Below are 17,115 nucleotides of genomic sequence, written 5' to 3' on the forward strand. Positions count from 1 at the left end.
TTTGAAAATGCTCTTCATTATTCCTAGCTGCACTCACCGGGCACTTTATTAGGTACCTTGCTAGTAAAAGGCTGGACCCCCTTTTGCCTTCAGAACTGTCTTAATTCTCCGTGTCAGACTTTCAACAAGGTGCTGGAAACGTTCCTCAGAGATTCCGGTTGGTTATTTGAGTTCCTGCTGCTTTTCTATCATCTGGAACCAGTCTGCCCATTCTCCTCTGACCTCTCACATCAACAAGGCATTTTCGTCCACACAACTGACCGCTCACTGGATATTTCCTCTTTTTCGGACCGTTCTCTGTAAACCCTAGAGATGGTTGTGCGTGAAAATCCCAGCAGATCAGCAGTTTCTGAAATACTCAGACCAGCCCGTCTGGCACCAACAACCACGCCACGTTCAAAGCCCCTTAAATCCCCTTTCTTCCCCGTTCTGATGCTCGGTCTGCACTTCAGCAAGTCGTCTTGACCACCTCTACAGGCCTAAATGCAGTGAGTTGCAGCCGTGTGATTGGCTGATTAGCTATTTGTGTTAACAAGCAACTGAACAGGTAATAAAGTGGCCGGTGAGTGTATGTTAGCACCAAGCTAGTGGGGTTAGCTTGGCGCTATATTAAATATTTGTTAGCTGGATTAATTATAGACTTCTTTAGCTTTGAAAAAGGCATGGAAGTAGCATTCTTTACTTTGGATGTCTCAGTTTTTAGGAATCACTTTATTTTAAGGCTTGAACATTAGTGGAAACAAGGAGGCTTCTGAATATTAAATTAATAATTAAATATCAATCTAATAAATGGATTTCAACGTGAAGTCTGTCTTTCATTATTGAATCATTAAGCTAATGTTAGCGGGCGGCGCGGTGGGTAGCTCTGTTGCCTCGCAGCGAGGAGGGCCTGGGTTCAATTCCCTGGCCGGGCGACCGGGGTCCTCTCTGTGTGGAGTTTGCATGTATGTGTAGCCTGTTAGCCAGTTTGCTTTCTGTTGACCTGTTGAATTGAGCTCAGTCATAGCCAGGTTGAGTGCAGCTCTCGGTCCACGGCCTAAAAAGTCGAACCTAGAGTGGCAGCAGGTAACATCAAGCCCCCCACCGTTGACCAGTGTTCCCCTCCTTCAGCACTGCCAGAACTCACCACAACAGATGTGAGATGATCAAATATCAAATGATCAGCCTTGTTGTAGCTCCATGGCGCTCACGGCACATCACATTCTTCTTACTGCCACATAATCATGATTTCTTATGCATCTGATCTCTTTCAGCTTAAATGGCCAGTGGGAAAAAAGGAGTCTCCTGAACATTAAATAAAGAATTAAATATCACCCTAATAAACGAATACCCAAGCATTCGTACCAAAATGCACCACAGAGCGCCACAGGAAGTCATTTTTACCTGTGGCCATCAAACTCCATAACTCCTCCCTCAGTGTGTGATTCAAAAAACTGTACATATGTGCAATAACAACAATTGTGTGTGTAGAGTACTTAAATCTGGTGTACATACTGTAAATTCTATATATTGTCTTAAATTATTAGTAAAGTGTTTATTTTTACATAAATGGCTGCAACTGTAACAACTGCAATTTCCCCCTGGGATCAATAAAGGAATCTGAATCTGAATCTGAATCTGAATTCAAATTCAAAGTTCTCTCATTTACGTGATAAGATATAAATCGTGCTTAATATGCGCAAGAACATGATCTGACAACAGTCCCCTTTTCAATACTATAGTGAAGTAATTACACCATTACATGGCACCAATGATGATCAAACTGTGTATATATATATGCATTAAATCAACATTATGTAACATTTCATTAACCCACAAAGTGTGTGGTTTTATTTGCATCGATTGATTATTGACTTTTTGTGCTCCAGCTAAACGCCACTCACATCCACCTTCTCCACAAGAGACTGACTGTATATCTAGGCTACTGAAAAAGTCTGTCCATAATTAGGAAGAGAAAATTTGCCGAATATCATTAAACGTGTCTTTGTGCTAGAGCGTGGGTCTGTGCTTTTTCAGATGTATACAGAGGGTTCTTGGCGGTTCCATTGACATCTGAGGGATTTTGAACAAGTGCCGGCTCTCCAGGGACGGGCCCTGTTCACAGAGCACTCGGCTGGAACTGCAGCTTTGATATCTTACACAGCACTTCTCTCGTTAGGCCTTTTGTATGAAAGATAAACCCTTGCTTTCTCTGGGATTAGGATAACAGCGCTATCTGTCACTCAAAAGCTCAGACTGCTGGGTAAATGGTGCAGGTTAGCGTGTGTGCATATGGACACGAATGACGGAGGAAAGACTCAAAACGGGTAGCGTTTTTTGCAGTGGTCTCGCCGTAATCTGACCGGATTATCGCAGACGGTAAACTGTAGATTAAACAGGATGCTTAAAAAGATGCTAACACTAATAGGCACTTGCTCTTATTTGCATTTAGTGGGCGAGCACTTATCAGTCGAAAAGGAACACTGTTAGCACTGAAACATCTTTGGATCATCTGCTACCAAGCAATTAAGTCAAAGTGAGATATCGAACACTTCATTTTATGGCGATAACTTACGTAATGCTGAAATTCATTAGCATTTGAGCAAAGCAGGCAACCACTCCACACACAGGCGCTAGTCAATTTCCATGTCATGTGCCACCAAGGCTTGATATCAGACGAATCAGGCTAAATAGGAACACAGCTCCTAGGTGAAATCAATGCAGCCAAACTAATCAACCCCCTGCTGCTAGGGTGTCTGAAACCGTCTGAGCTGACCTTGGGTGGAAATGGCCCGTATCTCAGTCCAGCTGTAATCTGAAGTCGTCCGGATATGTAGGGAATCAATGGGGATAATGTACAGCAGGATGGAGGGGAAAGCTAACACAGTTTTACTATGCATGGAGGAAAAGTGTCCAGGCCTCTACTAACCTTTAAGTTTAAGTTCTTTTAAGAGTTATTTTTAAAGATGAGTCATTTTTAAAAAGCCAATTTACTCTTCGTTTTCTTCTTACTCTACGGTCCTTTAAACTAGAACCGCTGAACTTCTCAGGATCAAACAGCCTGTACCTGAATAGCTTGCTTGTGCTTTTTTAACTGATTTGACTCGGGATGTTCCTACAATGTTTGTTCAAGCTTGTTTTTTTGCAGGAATGAATGGGGGGGATGCTCAACATCCTTAAACTTTTCCTGACCCATTCTCTATGTATAATATTTCATGCTTATCCCATTACCTTTTATTCCACCGTAGTAGGTTGGACTTAGCAACCACCTGGGATATCATAATGGCCTAAAAGCACCTTTACAATGACCTGGGATATGGCAGCGATTGCCTAGCAACACCTCTGTAACCACCTGGGAAAGCATAGCAAAGGCCTGGCAAGACTTGAGGAACTACCTGGAAGAGCATAATAACGGCCAGGCAACAACTTGGCAACCATTTGGATTACTACAGCGATGGCCTAGCAACACCTTAGCAACCACCTGAGAAAGCATAGCAAAGGCCTGGCAAGACTTTAGCACCTACCTGCAATACCACAGCAACACCTTAGCAACCACCCTGGATAGCATAATAATGGCTATTATTATATATATAATGGCTATATTATTATAAACACTTCAGCAACCACCTGGCATACCACAGCAATGGCCTAGCAATACCTTAGCAACCACCTGGGATACCACAGCAATGGCCTAGCAATACCTTAGCAACCTCCTGGGATACCACAGCAATGGCATTCGGATTACTACAACGATGGCCTAGCAACACCTTAGCAACCACCTGAGAAAGCATAGCAAAGGCCTGGCAAGACTTTAGCACCTACCTGCAATACCACAGCAACACCTTAGCAACCACCCTGGATAGCATAATAATGGCTATTATTATATATATATAATGGCTATATTATTATAAACACTTCAGCAACCACCTGGCATACCACAGCAATGGCCTAGCAATACCTTAGCAACCACCTGGGATACCACAGCAATGGCCTAGCAATACCTTAGCAACCACCTGGCATACCACAGCAATGGCCTAGCAATACCTTAGCAACCACCTGGGATACCACAGCAATGGCCTAGCAATACCTTAGCAACCACCTGGCATACCACAGCAATGGCCTAGCAATACCTTAGCAACCACCTGGGATACCACAGCAATGGCCTAGCAGTACCTTAGCAACCTCCTGGGATACCACAGCAATGGCCTAGCAAGACCTTCGCAACCAACCATAATGACCTAACAACACTTTAACAACCACCTGTGATACCACAGCAACAGCTTAGCAATACCTTAGCAACCACCCAACAGTACCAAACAATGCCCTAACAACAAGCTGTAATAATATTTGCTCTGCAACTGCTTTAACCTTTGAAAGGTTATTAGCTGTCAAGCCAAATTTCTCTTTCTAGTTTCTTTTTTAAATACTATTTAACTGTAATTAATTAATTACATAATACATTTTAGGGAAGGAAACGTGGTTCATGTGAAGCTACACTGCAATACATGAAGTACTTGATTTTTCTTTGATAATTTCCACATTTCATCAGCGCAGTTTTGCCTTTCAGTTCACTCACTCTCCATAACTCTCATCAGCCGTGTTGATGTAATATACTTCACTTGTACTGAAACGATGGACACGTTTGAATCAAGTCCATTCAATCACTTTTTTCAGTGAAATTGAACGTGCACTACCTCGTGGCACTCACAGCACATTCACTAGCAAATGCTGGATCATCTGAGAGAGAGAGACACCAGTCAGGAGGTTGCAGCATGTGCTAATCCACGCGGCCGGCCGGATGGTCAGCGGAAACCCTGCCAGCTCAATCTCATCACTGGAGCTGTGAGCTACAGTCCAGCATTGCCACGGCCAACCTCCAGATGGGCACAAGCATCATTAAGCACTGCTTAAATCTTTAACAGAAAAAAAGAGAGGGGCGGAGAGAAAAGAAGTGGTTCCTCCCTTATGATGAGCACGCATGCAACAGCACACCACTACAGTGATCTGACTCGAGCCGGTCAGAATATCCGCATCCGGCACGTCAGCGCCAACACCTCAGCATGTTTATACAGGACCATGCTCAGAAAAAGCTTTCAGTGAGATGAAAACAATGAAATTAAAGAGCCCATAAGAGGGGAAAACTACACTTTTGGAATAAAAGAGTTAAATTCAATATGTCAACACTGTTTAAGTGTCAAATCAATCCATACAGTCTGTGTATGGGAACTAAGCTGCCGTTTTAATTCACTGTTTCTGTGATGTCACAAAAACCATCCTATTCAAACATACATGCCTTATCAGTCCACAGTTGTTCAGCTCCGACCATTCATGCTGAAGTTATAAGGAGTGCTTTTTGAATGAGGCACAATACAGGGCAGCCAATCAGAGAAGAGGTCATTTGCATTTCCATATGTCAGTCTTAAAGGCACAATAACAACGATAGCCTGTTTAAAGTGGATTTTGCACCCATTTTGGAAAATTTCTGCATGATTCAAATGTCCTTCAGAGCGATTTGGTGTGAAATGAAATGAACTGTTCACAGTGGTGATGATAGGAACCAGACGTCCACCTCTAAAAGCTCCCTCACAGAGAATACTTACATGAAATGGTTATGTCTTTTTGGAAATACATGGTGGGGAGGTACATGCAAAAAAGGTACATAAAAATAGCCCCCTAATGAACCCTTTACCAAGCCATGGACCCCCCACCAGGCCCAAAGTTTTATTACCCACTTCTATAACTTACGAAAAGCTCATTTAGTTTGCACGGAAGTCCCTATAGATAACGAATAATAAGGCTTAGTATGTAATATGTCTATTTTACCATCATCAACATTACATATAAAAATACATGTGAGTTCACTGGGCTTTCTGTGACCCCTGGTTCCTATCACCACCACTGTAAATAAATGATTATGGTACGTTTCTCTACAATGAACCGTCTTACACCAAATCACTCTGAATGACACTGTTTACATCCTAGCTGTTGAAATTATGAAGATATTTTGACAAATAGGTGAAAATCCCCTCTACTGGAAAATAAGAATGTGAAAATGAACTACGGCTGACATATAAAACCGCACAAATGCTGTCAATAAAAATGTATGAAATGGGCCCTTTAATGGCATGAAATAAACTCTTCTTTTAATCCCTCATTTCCTTTTTCAGGTTTATCCGGCAATAAAATCCAACACCTTTAGATAGATAGCTTCCTTTTGACAGTGTCAATAGACAACACTGACATTCTGACAACCTTCCTTGAGTCTAATCTGCGGATAAAAAATATAAAAAAAAAAGAAAAAGAAAAAAAACACACACACAGGGTGGACTTCATGATCTATCTAGCAATGCCCACAAATCCCTCAAGTGTGTAATCCATGACATTATGAAATGCATACCGCCATGTTATGATCCATACAGAGAATGCTCTCCTCTCAGGATACGTGAAATGATAGAGGTGCTCCTCTTTCGGAGGATTATCCATAAGCTTAATGCACCATTGGTTATCTGTCTGGGGGATTACGCCTGCACTGCAGCCCCCGCTGCAGCAATTCCCTCTGCTTTCTGGTGTAAAAAACCTCGTCTCCTGCAGCGTGTAACACTTTATACCTGAGCTACATTAATTAGGAGTCTAGCTGGAGAAAAAATGAAAGGCGGTCCGGTCGTGGAAGAGTCTGAGAGCTGCTAAATGATGCATCTCCTCCAAAAGTGGATAAAACCACCTCAAATCTGGCGGCGGGGAGGCTGCAGTCGACGGATTACATCATATTGTGAGCTCCCAGCGCGCTGCCTACAGTTAAGACAGCTACGGCGGCGCATCACTGACTGACTTCAGCACATCTGTGAAGTTATTGACAGGTTGAATTGTGTATGAATGCGCTGGGGCTATTTTAATCCCCATAGCTGCGGCCCCCCGCCGAAAGCAGCGCTATTCCCCACGGAACCCCCTGTCACACTGCAAAACAAGGGGGATCCAAACAAGTGACTTTCATTAGTTACACCATTCTGAGCAAAAAAACAACATCAGAAAAGACTGTTTTTTTTCTCCGCGCTGTGTAGTGTCGGAGTGAGAAGGCATCATTTAAAAAAAGCAACAATGAGGAGCTTTCTGAATTAGCAGAAGACGCTTATCAACGCCGGACCCTCTAACTTTTAAGTCAGGCCTTAAGCACATTCTCATTCCAGCCCTTTAATGCCATTGTGGTCCTGATGCTGCTGCTGCTGCACGACTGGAGGAGTCGCTGCATTAAAATTCTCGTCTTGGCGAGACGAGCCATCTGTGTAAAGATGAAGCAAAAGCCGCGTGAGCTGATTTCCTCCGTGCACTCTGTACATTTAACATGCCAATCCTAGCAGACTGCCTGCTTATAATACTCAGAACTGTGATTAAAACGCAGTTTAACAGAAGGAGAACCGCCAGTTCTTAGAAACATTCTGCAGCAGCAGAACGGACTTCCAATCTTAAACTGAAGGACAGGCTGTGTCAACACTTCCCATCACACTCACTCGCATTACAGTGGAAGAGCGGCGCACGCACTAGGTTATTATTGCGGTAGCCGCTGAGAGTTCAGCTCGTTACAGCCAAAACGTTGAAATCCAGAATTACATTTTCGTTTGGAATCACTTGCCATTTCATTTTTAGATGTTTTAGTCAATAATTCAAGACATCGGTGAACAAAAGGTGAGTAGAATGGATAATTATTCTACTGTAATTATCCATTCACATTCATTTCTATGGCAATTTATCTGATTTGAGATCTGATTGCTATTGAAATATGATATTTCTGGATATTAATTAAGTTACCCAGTACTATGCAAGTCAGTCCACCCTTTGTTTATCAAATTTCCAGTCAAATTGGCTTTCGAGTACAAGTTATTCATTTTTTTTCAGCTGAAAGCTGCAAACATTTTAACAGAACACAAAAGCTATTAAGAAATAAATGTAATATTTTTCCACTATTTAATGTGCATGACCTTCGGGTTATTTACAGCGTTCATATTTTCAGGAGACTCAGTTTCAGTTTCCCAAAGAAATCTGCAGCCACACCTCTGAAGTTCAGTCTTGGAAGTTGGTTTCTGATTTAGTGCCTCAAGATCAACATAATCCCAATAAACTTAGACTCATCCGTCCATAAAACCTACGTCCACATCTCAGATGTCGGTGTTCTAGTACACATTCTCTTCTTGCCTGTTTCCGTTAGTGAGAGCTTCTTGAAGAAGTGAACATTGATGAGTTTCAAATAATAGTAAACAACATACTGCAAGTGTCTATTTCGCCGCTGCCCAAAGAAAAACATGCATCTGCATTTTTGTCCAATTTTTGTTTCTCTACATCATTTTAACACGCCAGCTGTCCTTTAAGTTGTCTTAAAATTTTACGATGAACGGACAAATAGAAATGCTGTAAAATCACTTGGAATAAAATCTTTTTACATTGACTTACATTGAAAGGTAAGAGGGTTTTTGCCCTGTCCTGTAAACGTACTGTTTTCCTTTGGTCAGCGATGATTTACACAGTTTTTGTCACGTTGTCTGTGATGAGATTTGTTCACTTTAATGTTCTACATCTTTCTCAGTGATTATGAATCATCTAGAGCTCCATTCATCACTCTGTGATGCACAGGACGAGCATTTACAGTCATTTTATATATTCATTATTAAATTATTACATTATATTATATAGTACATTATTGAAACCGTAGTGTACTCGTTTAGCGTACTTGTTTTCAGTTATGTGGCATTTCTTCATTCGGTTTACAGTAGAATGGATAATATTCATCAGGAACAAACAGCCTGACTCACTCAGGAGTGACCCTCACAGATTTAGAGCTGATTTTTGTGTATATATTGAGATCTGAATGATTTTTTCACTGAATTGTGAAAAAAAACCCTCCATACTTGCTTTAAGACCATGATTACATGATGTGTGATGTACCGGACGGGCCACATGTTACACACGGCTTAAATTCAGTTCAACATAGACACGCGCCAGCAAGAAGCTTTAATCCTCAAAAGCATCATGGGTAATCTCAGCGGTTCCACTGAAGCGGAAGTAACCTTAAAGAAGACAAACGTGATTATTGCAAGTGTTTGTTTATCCTCTAGAGGGAGTCTGTCGGATTTTACAGCGCGGTCCAAAAATAGGCTTAAAGCCATGAACGTTATTAAAGGTATGATAGTGCACATCGTTTATGGATTTTATGTCATTTCTGAAATGCTGACATTTGCTTATTTTATTTGTTGATCTCTCAGAATATCTCTCTACTCTCTCTCTACTCTCTCTAACTCTCTCTCTACTCTCTCTAACTCTCTCTCTACTCTCTCTCTACTCTCTACTCTCTCTCTACTCTCTCTAACTCTCTCTCTACTCTCTCTCTACTCTCTCTACTCTCTCTCTACTCTCTCTCTACTCTCTACTCTCTCTCTACTCTCTCTCTACTCTCTCTAACTCTCTCTCTCTACTCTCTCTCTACTCTCTCTAACTCTCTCTCTACTCTCTCTCTACTCTCTACTCTCTCTACTCTCTACTCTCTCTAACTCTCTCTCTACTCTCTCTCTACTCTCTCTCTACTCTCTACTCTCTCTCTACTCTCTCTAACTCTCTCTCTCTACTCTCTCTCTACTCTCTACTCTCTCTCTACTCTCTCTACTCTCTCTACTCTCTACTCTCTCTCTACTCTCTCTACTCTCTCTCTACTCTCTACTCTCTCTCTACTCTCTCTAACTCTCTCTCTCTACTCTCTCTCTACTCTCTACTCTCTCTCTACTCTCTCTACTCTCTACTCTCTCTACTCTCTCTCTACTCTCTACTCTCTCTCTACTCTCTCTACTCTCTCTACTCTCTCTCTACTCTCTCTCTACTCTCTACTCTCTCTCTACTCTCTACACTCTCTCTACTCTCTCTACTCTCTCTCTACTCTCTACTCTCTCTACTCTCTCTCTACTCTCTACTCTCTGTCTACTCTCTCTAACTCTCTCTCTCTACTCTCTCTCTACTCTCTCTACTCTCTCTCTACTCTCTCTACTCTCTACTCTCTCTACTCTCTCTCTACTCTCTACTCTCTCTCTACTCTCTCTACTCTCTCTACTCTCTCTCTACTCTCTCTCTACTCTCTACTCTCTCTCTACTCTCTCTAACTCTCTCTCTACTCTCTCTCTACTCTCTACTCTCTCTCTACTCTCTCTAACTCTCTCTCTCTACTCTCTCTCTACTCTCTACTCTCTCTCTACTCTCTCTACTCTCTCTCTACTCTCTACTCTCTCTCTACTCTCTCTACTCTCTACTCTCTCTACTCTCTCTCTACTCTCTCTCTACTCTCTCTACTCTCTACTCTCTCTCTACTCTCTACTCTCTCTCTACTCTCTCTCTACTCTCTACTCTCTACTCTCTCTCTACTCTCTACTCTCTCTCTACTCTCTCTACTCTCTACTCTCTCTCTACTCTCTCTCTCTCTCTCTACTCTCTAATCTCTCTACTCTCTCTCTACTCTCTCTACTCTCTACTCTCTCTCTACTCTCTCTCTCTCTCTCTACTCTCTCTCTACACTCTCTCTCTACTCTCTCTACTCTCTCTCTACTCTCTCTCTCTCTACTCTCTCTCTACTCTCTCTCTACACTCTCTCTACTCTCTCTCTCTACTCTCTCTCTCTACACTCTCTCTACTCTCTCTCTCTCTACTCTCTCTCTCTCTACTCTCTCTCTACTCTCTCTCTCTCTCTACTCTCTCTCTACACTCTCTCTACTCTCTCTCTCTCTACTCTATCTCTACTCTCTCTGTACTCTACTCTCTCTCTCTCTGTACTCTCTCTACACTCTCTATACTCTCTCTCTCTACTCTCTCTCTCTACTCTCTCTCTCTCTACTCTCTCTCTCTCTACTCTCTCTCTACTCTCTCTCTCTCTCTACTCTCTCTCTACACTCTCTCTACTCTCTCTCTCTCTACTCTATCTCTACTCTCTCTGTACTCTACTCTCTCTCTCTCTCTGTACTCTCTCTATACTCTCTCTACTCTCTCTCTCTACTCTATCTCTACTCTCTCTGTACTCTACTCTCTCTCTCTCTCTGTACTCTCTCTATACTCTCTCTACTCTCTCTCTCTACTCTATCTCTACTCTCTCTGTACTCTACTCTCTCTCTCTCTGTACTCTCTCTCTACTCTCTCTACTCTCTCTGTATATATATCTGTACTCTCTCTGTATATATATATATATATATATATATATATATATATATATATATATATATATATACACACACACACACACACTATGGTGAATTGCATTGCAGTTTAGTCAAAGACTAGGCTTAATCCATGTATACTACATAGTTGTATGCAAACAGGTAACAGTGAACACATTTCAATTTGGCCTTTTTCTTCAAATTTCAGTGCACAATTTTTCATAATTTGCTGAATTTAACATATAAAAAAAACATAAAATATTAAATCTGTCATAACTTTAGAACAGACAGCATTTTATATATGTTATGTTAAATGTAGCATATAAGCAGTAACTGTGCTTTAAAATGTGCAGATGTTTGTTCTCTTTAGAGGGGGTGTTAACTTATTTTCATTTAGAAAATCAGCAAAACATGTCATTTGACCAGGCAAAGCACTTGTCAGTTGCCTCCTCCACAACTTGAAGGAAAATTGTCACGATTGGCCCCTCCCAGTCCTGTCCATGTGTTCGTGTTATGTTTCGGTCTAGTCCATGTGCTTTTTGTTTTTCCATCTAGTCTGGCCCCTTGTTTCGTGACTCCGCCCCTGAGTGTTTCCACCTGTCCATCGTCGTCCCTGTTGTATTTAAGCCCTGCGTTTGCCCCTTGTCTTGGCTGGTCTTTGTTGTTTGGGATGTTGTTTATTGTTTGATGTATGTCGTGTTACAATAATTACAGAATTCATACGTATACATAGTATATGTTACTTATACAGTGGGCTCCACAATTCTAAGACCACCAGTGAGTGTTTCTATTTTGTATTCTTCTCTAAATTAATACACAGCTATTTATTACAGATTGTATTTTCAGCAAATTATTTTTACATGAATTTCAGAATTTCTTATTTTGTATTTGGTATGTTCTGAATAGATCAAATTCACCTGAGAGTTGTCTGAACACAAGATTATCAAAGGGATGCAAATCAAAATATATTCAACCTGTTTGTACAAAGGCCTTAACACGATGGATCCACATATCTGCTTACGCTTGAGTCCTAGTAATAGTGCAGATATATACTCATACATACTTCAAATTCATCAAAAAAGAGTTCATCGAACTTCTAATAAAATTGATAATTATTACAAATTAATACAACCTGTGTTTTACGTCTGTTGGCTTATTATTTGAATTCGCATATGCTTGACTTTATTCAGTTTGTATTTATATATACCTTTACAGCTGAGAGCATTTCAGGCAGAAATGTACATAATGACCTCACCTCCGAAAGCTGGCCTCATGGTGAAGTCATGATCGTCCACCTTCAGTAGATGGTCCGTCTTCAGCTTCCTCGACTTAGTCACATCTGGCGGCTTCTTTGTCAGCGTGCTGCGACACAACAAAACGGTTTAAGTCAAACAGTGACGCAGAAAGCTGAAAAAAAGTCTGAACCAAATCATTTCAACTCGTTCCAGGGAACAGGATACAGCCTGCTCTCTGAAATGAAACCCTCAGTGCCAACCACAGCAGCTCCACAGCACATGAAAGTCCAACCAGCAGTTCGTGTTCAACAGAGAATGTATATCAATAATTTGTTGAGGCTGCAGCTCACTCCTGTATTTTGTACTATAGCAGAGCTCATTAACAGACCACACACTGCAATTAGGCCTGGTCATTACTGTACTTATGCATTATGTATGCGGGTGCTTCATTTGATTGATTCAGTGGCTCTGAATGTGCTTAACACAGTTTATCGTACACCTCGGGTTCCCTGAATGTAGATTAGGCCCAGGCTTGAGCTAAATTGCAGTGGTATTTATGAATCACCACTGGAAATTCTTTTTTAGTCTAGACTTAGGCTTAATCTGGGAAACTGGCCTCAGAAGAACCACATTTGATATTGAATTGATAGCAATTTCAATATGACATATATTGTTGTTGGAAAAAAACTTAATCTGAAAACACGTTACCCTTTACATTGTAAGTAATTTTCATGATGAACGGACTAAAAGAAATGACCTAAAATTACAGAAAAAATTCTGGTTCTATTGACTTACATTAAAAGTATTACAATAAAATATGACACAAGATAAAATCACCTACATTACCTTACAATACAATACGTCACAATATTACACGCCACAGTATCGTATATTGTATAATATGATATGTCACAATATAAATCGATACATTACCGTACAATATGATATGTCACAATATAAATCGATACATTACCGTACAATATGATATGTCACAATATAAATCGATACATTACCGAACAATATGATATGTCACAATATAAATCGATACATTACCGAACAATATGATACGTCACAATATAAATTGATGCATTACCGTACAATATGATATGTCACAATATAAATCGATACATTACCGAACAATATGATATGTCACAATATAAATTGATACATTACCGTACAATATGATATGTCACAATATAAATCGATACATTACCGAACAATATGATATGTCACAATATAAATCGATACATTACCGAACAATATGATACGTCACAATATAAATTGATGCATTACCGTACAATATGATATGTCACAATATAAATCGATACATTACCGAACAATATGATATGTCACAATATAAATCGATACATTACCGTACAATATGATATGTCACAATATAAATCGATACATTACCGTACAATATGATACATCACAATATAAATTGATGCATTACCGTACAATATGATACATCACAATATGAATCGTTATATTATCATACAGTACGATACATCACAATATAAATCGATACAATATCGTACAATATGATATGTCACAATATAAATCGATACATTATCGTACAATGCGATATGATACAATGTAAATCGATTATTATATAATATGTTACAATACAATACATTACAATGTGATACATTATATGTTACATACTCTACAGAGGACACATTTTAATCCATGATTACTGTTTGTTTATTGGATTGTGCGAAAGTTATGGCACATTTTAATTTGATGTTTTTTTTGTCCAACACGCTAAGCTCAGCCTAAACAGAGCAAACACCAATCTAACCAGGGGCACCCAAACTTTTGCACATGACTGTATGTGAAAGCCATAGAGGTACTCATGATCTCACCTGCCCCTCTGCCTCACCTACTGACACTTGACCCTAACATTTGTCATTTGTTTGAAGCTGAGAGCATTTCAGACAGACAGTAGCAGCACACGTTCTCAGCAGAGCAGTGCCGGTTTCTAATGTAAGGTCCAGCTCTTTATTCTTCGCTTTGCGCTGAAGCACCGAGGAGATTATTCGCCGTGATGCTGCGCTTTAATTGAATGGTTTTTGCCTCCCATTAGGAGGCAGCCACATGTTGTGTCAGCTCAGCAGTGAGTGACTGCAGCCTCCTGACAGATGGACAAAACGTGCCAGGGACACGTGGCAGGAGCACGGTGTGGACAGTATGAGCGCGTGGGACTGACGTGGGGAGAATAGAAAGCTGCGTCAGCCGTCTGGGTCATGCTCGCTGTGCCCCAGCGCTTGCCCTCATTAAAGGAAAAGAGAAGCCATATGAAAAGAGAACAGGCCAAATAAAGGTGCCGTGGGGGAGGGGTGACACCGCTGGTCACTGTGAGGTCATTTATACCATTATAGTAAAAGATATTAAATGAAAATGTTCTAGATTTGGATGTACAGTTCCACGACAAACTTAAATAGGAATCTACCCTAAACAAAGGATGCCACAAAGGGTTCTTTGAGAAATGCCATGGGACAAACCACTAAAGGACTATGCTTGGAAAAGAGTTGTGCATATGAAGAACCTGTGGGAGGTTCAAAGAGGTTCTTTAAACTTTAAAAAGGTTCTTCATGCTCACAGATCTCATTGGTAGAAATAGTTGAAAGGTTCTTTAGGGAACCAAAAGTAATTCTTCCATGGTGGTACATGAAGAACCCTTATTTACACCTTTAATTTCAAGAGTGAAGAATTATCACCAACTATACTAACAGCATCCAGTCTTCTTCATCATCCACAGCAGCTTGCAGTGGCATCTACGTCACCTTCATCCTCGTCATCATCACTGTAATCATCTCACGCCTTTAATACAATAAACCTCAACACCTCAACTATTCTCGACATTAAAACAAACCTCTCCACCTTCATCATCATCATCATCAACATCATCACTGTCTTAAACAGAGAAAATGCTTATAAAACAAAGCGTTCGGTGTGTGATGCAACCTGTATGAAGAACCTTTTAAAATTTCAAAGAACCATTTACTGCACTAGTTCTACTGTCTTAAAAAAGATGGTTCTTTAGTAAAGAAAATGACTCCATATAGCACCACGAACACTTGAAGAACCCTTTGCATGATTATAGGATTCTTTGCATCATGAAAGGGTTCTTTAGATTGATGGAGAACATGCTGTATATGGTTATATATAGAACCTTTTGAAAAGGGTTCTATATCACACCAAAAAGGTTTTCACTGTTGCTTCATGCCAAAGAACCCTTATTTGGTACCAAACAGAACCCTTTTTGCTGGAAGTGTAGGACCTTATATTATGTGCAGGTTCTTTAAATCTTTAAAAGGTTCTTCAAATTTGGTTCTTCAGGCAACAAAAAGCGGTTGCTCTATGGCTTCAATGGTATCAATACCAACTTCATCAACATCATCATTTAGTGGCTCTGTCACAAACAACCTTCATACTATCATCATCATCATCATCATCATCATCGTCACTGTCATCAACAGAATCATCTTAAACACCTTCACCATCAACCATCAACCAACATCAGCATCATCTTCATCCAACCTCACTGTCATCACTTGCATCCACATCTTCCTCACCACCATAATCATCTTGAACACCTTCACCACCCCAACATCATCACAATTGCTCTCTTGCCTTTGTTATAATAAACCTGAACACATTATCATCATCATCATCATCATCACTATCACCATTATCATCATCATCATAATCACTATCAACATTATCATTATCATCATCATCATCATCATCATCATCATCATCACCATTATCATTATCGTCATCGTCATCACTATCACCATTATCAACATCATCATTATCACTATCACCATTATCATTATCATCATCATCATCATCATCACTATCACCATTATCATTGTCATCACTATCACCATTATCATCATCATTATCACTATCACCATTATCATTATCATCATCATCATCACTATCACCATTATCATCATCATCATTGTCATCACTATCACCATTATCATCATCATCATCACTATCACTATTATCATTATCATCATCATCATCATCACTATCACCATTATCATTATCGTCGTCATTGTCATCACTATCACCAGTACCATTATCATCATCACTATCACCATTATCGTCATCATCGTCGTCACTAGCACCATTATCATCATCGTCATCATCATCATCATCATCATCACTATTACCATTATCATCATCATTGTCATTGTCATCTCTATCACCATTATCATCCTCATCATCATCGTCACTATCACCATTATCGTCATCATCGTCATCACTATCACCATCATCATCATCGACATCACTATCACCAATATCATCATCGTCATCATCATCATCGTCACTATCACCATTATCATCATCATCATCACTATCACCATTATTATCATTGTCATCCCTATCACTATTATCATCATCATCATCATCATCACTATCACCATTATCATCATCGTCATCATCGTCATCACTATCACCAATATCATCATCGTCATCATCATCATCATCATCATCACTATCACCATTATCATCATCGTCATCATCATGGTCATCTTCATCTTCATTATCACCACAATCATCTTACCATCTTCTCTGACTTTTGCGGCTTTGCTACAACAAACCTCAGCACCTCCTTCACCATCATTTTCATCATTAACATCATCATCATCATCATCATCATCATCACCATCATCATCATCATCATGAGCTCAATCATGTTTTTCTCA

General features: G+C 40.1%; 1 protein-coding gene across 1 annotated transcript in view; it reads right to left on the reverse strand.

Annotated features, from left to right (window-relative positions):
• The window catches only part of gabrr2a (gamma-aminobutyric acid type A receptor subunit rho2a), a 43,178-nt gene that overhangs the window by 25,130 nt on the left and 933 nt on the right, over positions 1-17,115 (reverse strand). The window contains exon 2 of the mRNA XM_017711268.2: positions 12,412-12,518. Within this exon, the coding sequence (XP_017566757.2) occupies positions 12,412-12,518 (107 nt within the window). The remainder of the gene's footprint in view (positions 1-12,411; positions 12,519-17,115) is intronic.

Source organism: Pygocentrus nattereri, chromosome 10 (assembly GCF_015220715.1).
Source record: "Pygocentrus nattereri isolate fPygNat1 chromosome 10, fPygNat1.pri, whole genome shotgun sequence".
Lineage (NCBI taxonomy): Eukaryota > Metazoa > Chordata > Actinopteri > Characiformes > Serrasalmidae > Pygocentrus > Pygocentrus nattereri.